Source organism: Argiope bruennichi, chromosome 9 (genome assembly GCF_947563725.1).
Source record: "Argiope bruennichi chromosome 9, qqArgBrue1.1, whole genome shotgun sequence".
NCBI classification, from domain to species: Eukaryota; Metazoa; Arthropoda; class Arachnida; order Araneae; family Araneidae; genus Argiope; species Argiope bruennichi.
In genome coordinates this window covers 86,621,807-86,635,571 of record NC_079159.1, presented here as the reverse complement: position 1 = coordinate 86,635,571, position 13,765 = coordinate 86,621,807, and the positions used below count along the sequence as shown (strand labels likewise).

Here is a 13,765-nt window from a genome sequence, read left to right as displayed (position 1 = left end):
GGAAAACTGCTAGTTATGAGATACTTCATAGTGTGTACTGGCCTCCAGGGTAAGGCGCTTGTGTTTGTCTTGTAGTCAATGGATTTCCGAGGAAAACCAATGTCAGCAGCGAATGTCTTGTTAATTCTTAAATTTCGTTGGTCAAGCTTTTAATCGTTGTATTTTTTTCCTCATGCATTGCATGAATTTAGTTTTATGTTTCATTTTTTTTTCCTTTATGCCGTTTTAAGTTCAGGTTTGAATACTCATGATGGAATTTTGCCAAGCTTCTTCTTAACACAGCAATTCTTATTAGGATTCGAAAACAATGGGGAAAAAGTGGCCGAACGGCAAGCATAAAGCAACATTCACTCTAGGAAAACAGGTATACGTAATGAAAGGGCAAACCTACCTCAGGAACATTATGTGACCGCAATAGGACAACGGCATATGGCTGTCTCAACGGGACAACTATTTACCATCGTCCCATCGCCTTCCTTGAGTAGGCGTGAACTACAATTTCATACAATGGTTGGTCTCATGTTAACCTTACAAAAAGCTCGAGGCTCAACTGAACTGAATTGAACGTAACTTATGAGTAGTTCTTTCGCTGATAATATTTAGTAGGTTCAAATATTTTTGTTGTATATTTCATTTGTTGCGAATGGGCATAGTCATATTTTACCTTCTTCGAAATTTCGTCTGTTAAAAGAACTGTGAAGTTGATAATCCTTTTTTCAATGTAAAATTTATTTTTAATCTTTAACAAATCAATTTGATAAATTTTAATACAAATTTATAAAACTCCACTTTTTACCTGTACATCTCATGGATTACAACGACAGACTTTTACATGACCTTGTTTTAAAAGATAATAACATCGAATTGCTTCGAAAGGAATTGGCCAAAGGGAAGTATTCAAATCTCACAGATTCTAGCGAAGAAACACTACTTCATATAGCAGCTAAAAGTATCTACGATAACCCAGGAATTGTGCAAGAATTAATTAACGCTGGTGCTGATGTATGTGGATTGGACCGCTACTTCAACACACCTCTGCATTTCGCAGTTATATATGGAAAACGCAAAGTTGTCGATTTACTTCTACAAACGGAGGTTTCCATCAACCAGAAGAATCAACACGGAATGACAGCTTTGCATTATGCTATCAATAAAAGTTCTAGCCCTATATTCAATATCCCTGGGCTAGCTGTTGATATGTATATAATTAAAAAGCTGTTGGATCACAGACTTATAAATGTTGACGCAATTGATAGTCAACACCAAACGCCACTTATATTGGCTATTAAAAATGATCATTTAGAAATTGTAAAGATGTTGCTCAATAAGAATGCGAGTCTAGATACTTCAGCCTCTTTCGGACCTTCACCTTTGCATCATGCCCTGTTTTATCTCAATCAACGCATTGTAGTTGCCCTACTTCTGAAACAAGCCAATCTTTTTACAATGGCTGAAAACTGTCAGAATCCATTGGATATTATCACAAATTTGGAATCGTTTGAATTTGCGTGCACATGTTTAAAAGTAATCGCATTTAATTATAGTTGTAAAGAACTGTTGACAAATAAATTAATAAAATTCCCTGAGTTGTGGCAATTTCTGAACAAGTGCTGGAACGAGATTGACTACATGAAAAGCGATATTATTGCGAACGAGTTGACAGTTTTTGATTTTTTCAGTAAATGTGCTGCTAAACCTGGATTTGATGATCCGATATTACAGATTTATAAACCTGTTGTTGAAAAGTTACTCACTGGAAACTATCCGGTATATCTGAGTTATATATTAAACCGCATCTCGAAGTCGACAATGTATGCAGTATTGGAAGACTACTTTAATGAGAAATATTGTAATAAGCCTTTTGGAATGGAATATTTCACAGCATTTTCGAAAATTATTAAGATTGGCTTGCTGTGTGAGTATTTATCAAATGAGAACATATTTTGTTTAATTGTAGCATTTATAGATACGACAAAAAGTGAGTATTTGCTGAATTTTCATGAGCATGAGTGGTATTTGACTGAATTATGGGATGCTTATCCTGATAAACATTTTTGTTAAAATTTAAATATGAATTGCCATTTACGAAAGAATTTACTTCTGGAAGTTTACTTATATTTAGTGAAAATTAAGAATGGAAAATTTTAGTTGCATCTATCTTACTGTCAAATTTCTTACCTGTTTTATAAAGTTTTTAAAAATTAATATTCTTATTTAGTTCTCTGAAATATTTGATTTTGACAAACTATTGAATGTGGAGTAACATTTTGAAATAAAGGCTATTTTCATTTGTACTGAGTTTTCATTTATATTAATTCATTTTCAATCTATAAAAAATAGATTTAGAATTAATTCAATGACTTTAACTATTGTTATATATCTTCACGATAAGAGGTTATTAAAAATGTCGGACAACATCATGAATATAGCGTGTGCCAATAGGAATAACATTAGTACTAAACAAATGAAGTATTTGATCATGTGAGAACATGTTGTTTTGGATAGAGGTGTTTCAAGTATCAAAATGCTTATCAAGAAATTGGCGATTTATCGCTTTTGAGGCATCAATTTTTCATTTTTATGGTTATTAGAAAATAATGTAGAAAATTTTCACATTTGGCGATTTATCGAGAATTAAAGTTACAACATGATTTCCAAATTATTATTTCTCAGATTTTTTACGAATTGTCTTAATTATTTAAGTCATTAATCAGTATAAACCTCTTTTAAACGTTCACGTGACTATCAGATTAAGCATGGGTCGATATTGCAGATGCGTTCTGAGTTTCAGATTGTTTAATGGACACCGTAAGAAAACCATTACATATGTGGAGGTTTAAAAGCATTTAATAAGTGACTCCAGAATGCGATTTGAGTCTCATTCTTGGAATATTCTATTCTTTGAAAATTATATGTGTTTTCATGTATTAAGATTGGCTGACTTTTTTATAAACAACCGCTGAAAAGTTTTTGAATTTCGAATTGATTTTTTTAAAATCTTTTTCACTTATCCAGTTAAGTTATTTCAGAGTTCTGAAACCAAAAATATATCCTAATTTTCTAAAATATATTTTGGTGCAGAATAAGTCCGGAAAGGAGGATATTTTTTAATTAAAATAAACAAAGTAATTAAATTAACAATTAAAGTTTTGTTTCCAAATTACTGTCTTTAGCTGATATCTTATGTTTACACTATTAGAGTATGCTCTTTGTTGAATGCTGTCACTAAAATAAAGAAATATTTCGAAGACATCAGAATGATTTAAGTGTAATCTTAAGTGTCATGAAGATATAAAATGGTAATGTAAACAACTGTTAATAAATTAAATTAATAATTTAAAATTAGTTATGGGAAACAAACCTATTGTAATTGTATTGATATAAAAACTACTGGGATTTTAGAATCGGTTTTCAGCCTTGCTTTCCATGTTTATTCTAATTTCACAAACGAGTTCTAGGAAAGAATCCTTCATGCGAATAACAAAAGCTAAAGACCTATATATAAATTATACGAATAATAAACCTTCCAAAAAATTTCTGTGAAATATATTGAGAAAAACACATCTTAGTAAACAGAACGATAATTTACTTTATTCCGTTTTTGAATTATTTTGCTACACGAGTTAATCCTTGATGCCAAATTAAACAAAAAATATGTAAAAACAGAAACGTTTAAAATATTTAAAAACTTTATATATAAACTTAAATATAAGTTTTTATATTAAATTTATATATAAGTTAAATATAAGTTTAATTTAAATTTATATATAAACTTATATGTAAGTTAAAGAATGATAAGTAAAAAATCATTGAATTAAAAATGACCGAAAATTTCATACATACTTTAAATTATTATTAATAATAATAGTATTGCAACTATAGTTAAATTTGAAGTTCTTATTTTAATTTTAAATTTTATCAAAGATCATTCTAAATTCTTATTAAATTAAAATTAAAACTCATTTTAAATGGCTGTTTCTTGAGGCAGAGAATGAAGGATGATTCAAAAGTGTTGTGATAAAGTGAAACGATAAAACATAAAACAAATTTTACATAATCCTGTATTGTTGGGGACACCAAAAATGCGTGATAGAAATCGTTGTTTGTACTAGTGAAACCTTTGCAATGATAACGATCTTATTCCTCTCAATTTTGGTGTGGCACTTGTCCAGTTTTGGTGAGATTAAAAAGATGCATTTAAAATTTGTATAGCTTGCATTATAAAATTTTAAATGTCATTGTAGTTGCAAAAAAATTTCGAGCGAATAGATTTTTTTTATATTTTTATTATTTATTTATTTTGAACCTGAATTATTTTAATACAAACAAATCAAAAACTGCCAAGTCAAATCCACTAGAAAGATTGAGGTTATTATAAGGTGGGTTCATATTCAGCCAGCTACAATCCAGCTAGTAAGACCACGCACGCGCAGAAACTCTACAGTAGCATTTCTCTTGTCGAGACAAGAACTTGCTACTGTCCATTCTTTCAGTGCATGCGCAAACTTCCATCTGCTCTTGCGTGACTTCCAGGTATTTTATAATTGACTGAGTGTAAACTCACCATTATGTCAAATGTTACCAAATGCCTTGTGTCAAAAGCAGGCTATTACCTCGAATCACCATATCACAGGTCGTTTCGGTGGCATTGTTATATTAGTTCATTGAGGCCCATTCAGAATAATAAAACTATTTTCGCAATTCTAACGATGAATAAAGAAATAACGACAGTTACAAAACAAACAATTAGATACCGATTTTATTTCAAATTATGTGATAATTAACGAAGAATATGTTCGCCCTAGTGCCAATGAAACAATTTATTATATTTTTTCTTTTTTCTTTGCTTCCGTTGGCAACATTTTCACCACTTTGTTTAACTGTTGCTTTTAAAAACTCCCATCTCTACTCAGTAATAGTAAAGCATTGTGCTTCAATCTTTTATGCTTTACTAAGAATGATTTTAAAACGCCTCTAAGGAAATTAATTTATTTTATTAACTGAATTTAATATACATTTTTTTCATAAACATTGATAAAAAATATTTATTCACCATTATTTTAATCTTTTAAAATCTTCATTGTATTTATTTCATTCTCATGGACGACTGTATCGAAATTTTACTGGTCCACTTAGTCAAAACTGACGATAACTTGATAGACATCCAGGAATTGTTGGATGGAGGAGCAGATCCAAACTATCGACTCATCTATGGTCGTACACCACTTCATGAAGCTGTTGGAAGTAACCAAGAAAATACCGAGGTCGTTGAAGAATTAATCAGATATGGCGCTAATGTGAATTTTTATGACGATTTCGGGTACACAGCCCTCCACTATGCAGTGATGCAACAGAAATTTTATGTAGTAGAAGCCCTTCTTCAGGCAGGGGCTTTTATCAATGCCAAGACTTTCCTAGGAGAAACAGCTCTGCATCTTGCCGTCAATGCTTTCAAATATGTGCCTCCGTCCCAAGATCCTGATACAAGCGTTATAGAATCTCTGCTTGACCATGAAGGTGTGGATTGCAATACAAAGGATTCTAACGGCAATACTCCATTAATGTTAGCTGTTAAGGGGGAACAATCCTTAGCTGTAGAATTATTATTATATAAAAAAGCAAGCCCGAATATACCTGACAACCTTTCCGAAACTCCTTTGCACGTGGCCTTTGCTGAGAAGTCAGAACCTATCGCTTTTGAACTTTTGAGAATGGGTGCTAATATTTATGCAGTGAATAGAGACAATCAGACGCCAATGGATATATTCTTCGACAATATGACACCTAATGAGCCGTTTAGTACTGCGCAGACATTTCTGAAATTTATTTCTTTCAGGTATCAAGTTACTGAGGCCATAAAACAAAAACTACAAAGATTTCCCGAGTTATTGCAGCTTGTAGAGAAGTGGTGTGAGGAAGTGAATCGTATGAGAAGCGATATTCTAATTTATAACATACCGTTTCATGGTTTTATCTTGAATTGTTATGGAGACCCAGAAAATCCCCAATATCCTGAATACCTTATATTGGAAATGTACAAGTGCATAATTGAGAGATTTGTAATGGGTTTGTATCCTGAATATTTCATGGATATATTCGTGTGCATTCCTGCTTCCAGTTTGCGTGAAGTATTGCAAAAAGTTGTCGATTGGAGAAAAAAATCAAAATGGTGTAATGACCCGGTGCTGTTCTCTAATATAGATATCACATATTTGTTGTCTTCGTATTTATCACGTTTGGAAATGTTTTGCCTAATTGTTTCACTTTCGAATGTACAAGTTCCCGAGTCGATGCAGAATATATGTGTACCTAAATTCAGTTAATTTATTAAGGACGCAAGGTACTGCAAAAGTTATAATTTTAATTATATATGGTTTTAGACATACTGAGCTCCCAGAAATATTTCAAATGTATTTTTTTCTTATCAGCGAAAATTATATAAATATAAATTCCTTAAATATATGAAACGTAAAATTTGCAGATAAATTAAATTAGCGTGTACTTAAAATTTATATTCCTTCATACGCCCTTGAATTCCTATATGTATTGATACTCTGATATGTTAACATCTAAACTGTTGTATGTTTGTATTATCTGTTAATATTTCATGTTTTGAATGTTATCATAATTTAAATTTAGAATTTCTATGAAAGCTTATTATTTTTAACGCAGGTAGACGAAAATATAGAAAGCAAGCTTTAAAAATATTACACGATTAAATGTGTTTATTTTTTTAGTTTAATTATATTTAAAATGTCAAAGATAAGTCTAAATTGTTTTTAATTAGTAAAATGAGGTTTTCTACTTTTGTTAAATACTTGTTCCTCCAATATACTAAAATAATCATTTAATTTCTAGGCGAAGCAACGACTCGGCGCTAATACATAGGATTCTAAATTTCGTGTCTTTTTCTGAAATATAATCATTTCTAAACAATCCGAATCCTTTCACGTGAAACCAGTGCTTTGGCAAACATTTTCCAATTGTTATCAGAGAAAAATATCAACATTTTAGTTATGTTTTATTCTATGCTTCATAATAAATGTTTTTAATATATAACTGTTTTTGTTCTGTAGTTATTTAATGCCATTACATAATGCTTTTAAATGTATTTAGTTTACGAATTTATTTTCATATTCCATCTACGGAAAGTGGAATATTTTCTTTATCGTAAAACTAAATATTTCATTTAGGGAAATTGGAGAAAAATCTTTTTCAGGCAGTCTATATTGGTCATATGAGCGCATATGCATTTGCTTAAGCTCTACAGGGTTTTCAATGATATTGTAGCTAGAGAATATATGCAATGGATATTTAAAACTGATTGACTAATTATCGCTGTAATCTCTTCTAATTTAAATATAAGTTTAAGACCATAGATGACTATAGGGAATCCTCAAAATTTGCTTAAACATGTTTTAGAAGTTGGCACTGAGAAATTTTGATGGGATTTTATGAAATTTTGATTCAAATTATCACTTAAAAATTAAAAATACTCCCAATTGTTTTCTTCGTTAGCTATTAAATATAGCCTGCAGAATTGTAGACTAAAAGTCATACAATTATCTTTCCAGTGATGCCAATCTTTGTTGCATAAAATATATCTAAATCTTGGTAATTATTTGAAATTAATTTTCATGAATTGCTTGCAATTAAATTTTTTGTTGCTGCAATGAAATTTAAAACCCTATTATTTGTACCTATAAAAACTTAATACCAAATTTTTTACAGTTCTCAAGTTTAAAGAACAGTTTTTTTATTTCTTGGAAAATTTCAAAAACAATCATTTATATCATAAAATCTTCTGTAGAATATTTTATTGAGTAATATCCGATGTGATTTAAGATGCTAGATAAATTGTAAGTTTGATTAGCATGTTAAAATCGAGTTCATATGATATTGAACACCCTCTTGTAATGCAGAACTTGTAAGATCTCACCATTTTTATGTCGGAATTAACTGTATGTTTTACATGAGGAATGAAAAACGGAAGTTATTGCAACATGTTAGAATACATGCTAAATGATTCAATTTCACATTTCAAGCAAATGTTGCGTAGTCGAGGTGACATGATTCAGCAAGAGCAGCTCATGAACAGAATAAACAAAACACTCTTAATGGAACTAAAATAATGCAGCTTAAATATTCACCTGAATTTGATTTTTGAAAAGACTTTGTTAAGAAAAAATATAAAAAATCACATTCATAAGATATTTAATTTAAATTAGACATAAAAGATATTCCCAACTCTAAATGTAGCCTCTTAATATGGTTATAATCAATATCATTATTTAAATTTTTTTCAATTTGAATAAAAAATATGCAATAAATTCTATGCAATATAATGAAAATTATATGAAATAGCCTTACTACTTGTTATGTTCATTTTGTATTTCTGAATCAATATCTGGCTACATTTTTAAAAAATCTCAATTGACACAAAAATTGATTATAGGTTTTTAACATAACTTGCATAATATTCTATAAAGATGCACGGTTTTTTAACCATTAAATAAAACCGAACCAATGATAGCTTTTATTTCTCATTTTACGGAAAACTTGGAAGTGCTGCAATTGTTGGATAGTTCGACCAGGATATATCTTGCAATTTCATGCTTTAAATTTCTTTGAATCTCAAAAAAGCAATTCTGAGTTTTGTTTGTATGCTTTATTGTTTTACACAGCCATCCACGAATGCATATACTAAATTTTCAACAGAATAGTAATTTTAACTTTTTGAGCAATAATTATATAAATATTGAGCCATTATATTGTAGCTAAATTTAACTTTGTTCTAAAGAATATTAAACCTTTGCACTCAGAAAAGTAATGCGATGCAGAATTATTCAGCTAATATAAGGGCTTGTTTATTGCTATAAAAAATATTTAATTTAGTTTTAAGTTGAATTCTACAGAAAAATTAATCTGCATTATATTACCATTCTTCTGGTGTGGTGTGGAGTGGAGAGGGGGGTGCCATCTCATGTGTCGTCCTCGTCATCTGACCGCGGTTCAAAATTACGAGGTCCATCCCAAAATAGTTCTAGTGTTGCTTCAAACGGGACGTTAATATAACTAAACTAAACTTTATTACTATTCTTTGGGTATTTTTCAAAAATAAATAAATAAATAAAACAATATGACTCACCGTCTTGAATGGTGAATGAGAGGCGCGATGAGAATGCAAAGGGTTAAAATTAATTTTTATGGATCTCTCGCCAAATATTTGAACAATTCTCGCAGTCAGTCAGTTTTCTCTAACTTAAGTTAGAGACAAAATTTAAGTTAGTGTAAGTCAGTTTTCATTAGCTTAATTCTTTATTGAGTTAGTTATCTATTTCACATGTTCCAAATAATTTACAAAGCAAGATTTGAAGGTATAGACTTTTTCGATTGCGCCCTAGTGACTTTCAACCATTTAAAAATTTTAATTACAATGTAACAGAGAAGTGTTTTGTCTCCATGCCTGAATTAGTTATATAGAATTGCATTTGTCACACTCTTTAAACTGATTCTTTAACTCCTTAATCATCATCCCCATTCATCATAGATAATAAAATAATTGTTTCACAAGCTTATAAATTGAAATGGAATCACTCTAAGATGGTATAAGTGAATGAAATTACTCATAATCATGTTTTATGAGTTCGTCAGTCCAATTAACCAAACATATTTTAACATGAGCTAAAAAAATAGATAGGTAATTTGGCACACAAGTTAAGCATTTATAATGTCGATTTGCATCAAATTTAGAACCAAATCTGTCAATGGATTGACCGTCTGTTGTTCTATGCTTTCGCATCCATTTAATCGCAATGATTCAAAAACGTAACAACTTATTTAAAGGGTACTTGGCATGTGATCTGAAGACTATCATAGTAGTTTTGTATCGAATTTTGGTTTCAATCGCTTGGAAACTAAGCATAATCCCAAAAAAAAAATTAGATTATATGGTATTAAATGCATTAATCACATATAAGCAATTAATTCACAAAGATCGCACATTATATTCAGGGAAAAAAACTAGATGCTCGATCTGTCCTAATTATTTCGCCAATGCCATACAGTTAATACATAAGTACGGATTTTATTTACTATACTTCGAGGTAAGCAACTATCATGTGGGAAAATAAAAATCTCAAAAATGCTAGTCCTAAAGTCAAAATTTAAGCAAAGAGAATTGTATAACATCCGTATTAGAGAGTATGCGAGAAATGCATCTGGGGGACCATTTCTGTTATTTTTCATTTGATTAGCCACCACAATCTTAAAAGTCCTACAGGCCGTGGTGGCCTGGTGGTAAAGTCTCGGCTTGTGAGCGGTAGGGTTTCAGGTTCGAGATCCTATTCCACCGAAGAACCGTTGTGTAAGGGGGTATGTTACAGGTTAAATCTGTCATGCCAAACGACCTCCAGCTGGTGTGGTGTGGTGTGGAGAGGAGATGCCAGCTCAGGTGACCTCCTCGTCATCTGACCGCGTTTCAAAATTACGAGGTCAATCCCAAAATAGCCCTAGTGTTGCTTTACAACGGGACGTTAATATAACTAAACGAAAAACCTAAAAGTCCTACAATTCTACTCCACAATCCTACAATGCATATATTAAAGACAGCGTCAATGAACTATTTCTGCTATATATTGATATTTTTTTTCATATATATCCCAGGAATATTTATATAAATAAATTTCATGGTATTATAAATGTAGAAAGTGTTAAGCTCAAATTCTTCATATTTATTGCGCTTCATGTTTATACTATATCAAATTTGTTTTGGGAGATTTTTAATGTTCCGTACTGCTATGCAAAAGACCAAATATACCTAAGTGACCAAAGATACCTAATGAAACGGTGCGCCATATTAAGAACCAATGACGGACTTAAATGATTTGAGAGCTATATTTTTGAATAATTAAAATCGAACCATTTCTCAAGTGATCAAGTGACTTCTGTAATGCTGTCGAAATTGATTTAGTATACTCTGATTTGAAAAGCAATATAAACATTTCGATCTTCAATTTAAAATCTTTTCAAATTTTTGTAAGATGAATTAAATTACAAGTAATACACAAAAAGGGAAATAAATGAATGCCTAAAGAACCCAAGACACAACACCGGCGAGCAAAAGCATGATATCACAGAACATTTAAATGTAAAGCAACGTTCTCACGAGGACAACTATTACGCGCAACAGAAGGTCACACTTACATTAGGAAAATCACGTGACCACAATGGGGCAATGCAAATAATTGTCCCGATGAAATAACCGCTTGCTATTGTCCCATTGGGGTTACGTGATGTTGTTGAGATAGGCATGACTTACTATTACGCGTAGTATTTGGCCTCATGTGAAGGCTGAATAAGTCCCTTCTACAGTGTTGGTAACTGATTTATGAAAACAGAAATTGTTTTCTTCCGTTCTTACTTCTTTTTTTAACTTTTTATTTTAAAGTAAACTGTGTGCATCAGTTAAACTTAATTTTTTCTCGTCAGAAGATGGCATCACGTTCTTCGATTTCTATAGACTGCATGATTTCGATTAGTTAAAAACATTTATGAAGCAAGAAAAGTTTTGATTGCCCTTCGATTTCATTGCATTATGCCTTATATATTAGACTAATCATTTTGTTGTCTTATACTCTTTTATTTATGACCAGTCTCTTTTATTTATCTTTCCTGACAAACCTACTTTAAAAGTTATATTTTCCAGAACTCGATATTTATGCTAACTTCCCATGGACTTTTTTCGCATAAGTATAGCAAGGTTTATTTTCAGCGACCAAAATCTGGATGTTATTCGTGCGATATGTGCTGAAGGAATTGATCTGAATCTCCAGTCTGATTTTGGTATGACGCTCTTTCACGATGCAGTTAATATTCCTGATGACAATATTGGAATCGTACAGGAATTTATTCACGCTGGTGCTGATGTAAATATTAGCACATTCCTGGATTTAACACCTTTGCATTTTGCAGTGTTTCACCGAAAACGTAGAGTTGTAGATGCATTGATTCATTCAGGAGCTTTTGTGAATGCCCAGACATTTCTCGGGACCACATCTTTGCATATTGCTGTCTCAAAATCGATATTTTTCTGTCCGCCGATTGAAAATGTAAGTTTACCGGATATCTGGATCATTAATAAACTTTTAAGCCATGAGGACATTGACTGCAATCTAGTGGATTCAAATGGTGACTCGTCTTTGATGGTAGCTGTGAAGGAGCAGCAAACGGAGGCCGTGGTAAAGTTGCTGCACCATAACGCAGATCCGAATATACCTAATAAAGATGGGGTAACTCCTCTACATGTGGCATTTACTCAGCTGTCAAGTCACATAGAACTTCAGCTCCTGATCGCCGGAGCCAATATCTATTCTGTGGATAAAATGGGACAAACGCCAATGGATATTCTTATAAATTATGGCCTGGATTTTCGATCGAATGAATGGGTAATGCTCATAATAAATATCATTGCATTTAAATATAACATTACAAACGATCTTAAGCAAAAACTAGAATACAATCCCCATTTATTGCAGTTTTTAAATAAGTGTATCGACGAAGTAGATCAAATGAAAAATGATTTTGTTTCGGGCAGTATAACAATGCATGATTTCATTTGGAATTGCTTTAATGAAGATGAATTTCTTCTATTAGAAATTCACAAAGCAGTTGTCGATAGATTAGTAAAAGATATTTATATTGAGTACTTTATAGCAATCTTAGATCTGATACCAGAGTCAAGTTTGATCGATTTATTGGAAATAACTGCCAATTCTAAAAAGCATACGAAAGGGAATAAGATGAGTGATCTCGCAAATATATTTACGAAATTCGATATTATTCTTTTAATTTCAGATTATTTATCGAAAGTTGAAATTTTCTGTTTAATTGTCGCATTTTCGAATGTGAAAATTGCCGATTCATTGAAGAATGTGTATGAGCGCGAATTCTCTTATTTCTTTGACATGAATTGGGAAAATGAATGATTTTTTAAAACTACTAAAAAAATGGCGAAATCAATAATTTTTAATTTCATTGTATTTGTAAAAAAAATTTAAATTACAATGGTAGATCTATGATGTATACATATACATCATTTCCTTATTTACTCTATTTTAAATACTTTTGCAGTTATATAAACAAATTGTAATCATAAAATTGATAACTGATTTTGTAATCAAAAACAATCATAAAACTGATTGTTTTCAACCATATTATTCTCTATATTTTGTTTATAATTGTATTTCATTGTTATTTTAAGCATAATTTTAATGGTCTATTTTAATTTTTATGGTTTTAAAAAATCTAATGGACGTCATACGTACTTAAAATCTTCGCCGACCCTGTTTTTAATGTTTTATTATTTATATTAATCCATATCAACATGATTTTAATGGAAATGAAGATTTCAATGAATTCAAATTAAATTTTCTGGTGAAGATTTTATCAAGGTGAGCTGTTAAGGATTTTATGTTATTTTTAAATGTTGTTTCTCTTGGAAGGATGTTAAAGGAGAAATAATAATTCAGATTTATAAGGTCTGTTTTAAATTTTTAAACGTGCGTCATGTGATACTTTAACAAAAAGAAATCTTTTTTTATGGTATTTAAATATTTCAGTTGGGAAATTTTTTCAAATAAGACTGAAATAATAACAATTTTTCATAGTTTAGAAAAGAATATTTAAAATTAAAATAACTACTATTATTTCCAAAATCTCCTTAATAGGCATTCTCAAATGAATATTTTTTAATAATGTTTAATGT

General features: G+C 30.8%; 2 protein-coding genes across 2 annotated transcripts; both read left to right on the top strand.

The window, feature by feature from the left end:
* Window positions 1-621: 621 nt before the first annotated feature.
* Window positions 622-6,990, top strand: LOC129985003 (serine/threonine-protein phosphatase 6 regulatory ankyrin repeat subunit C-like). Its single transcript, XM_056094935.1, has 2 exons — window positions 622-2,056; window positions 5,080-6,990. Exons 1-2 carry the CDS (start codon window positions 808-810, stop codon window positions 6,321-6,323), a joined length of 2,493 nt encoding a protein of 830 aa, XP_055950910.1. The 5' UTR covers window positions 622-807; the 3' UTR covers window positions 6,324-6,990.
* A 4,314-nt stretch (window positions 6,991-11,304) lies between these two features.
* Window positions 11,305-13,198, top strand: LOC129984361 (ankyrin repeat domain-containing protein 6-like). Its single transcript, XM_056094232.1, has one exon. It carries the CDS (start codon window positions 11,733-11,735, stop codon window positions 12,984-12,986), a length of 1,254 nt encoding a protein of 417 aa, XP_055950207.1. The 5' UTR covers window positions 11,305-11,732; the 3' UTR covers window positions 12,987-13,198.
* Window positions 13,199-13,765: the final 567 nt, after the last annotated feature.

Excerpts from the sequence above, each read along its gene's own strand:
- LOC129985003 (XM_056094935.1), top strand. The coding sequence starts at position 808 with ATGGATTACAACGACAGACTTTTACATGACCTTGTTTTAAAAGATAAT. Across the intron at positions 2,057-5,079 it reads TTATCCTGATAAACATTTTT|ATTGTATTTATTTCATTCTC; the intron begins GTTAAAATTTAA and ends TTTAAAATCTTC.
- LOC129984361 (XM_056094232.1), top strand. The coding sequence starts at position 11,733 with ATGGACTTTTTTCGCATAAGTATAGCAAGGTTTATTTTCAGCGACCAA.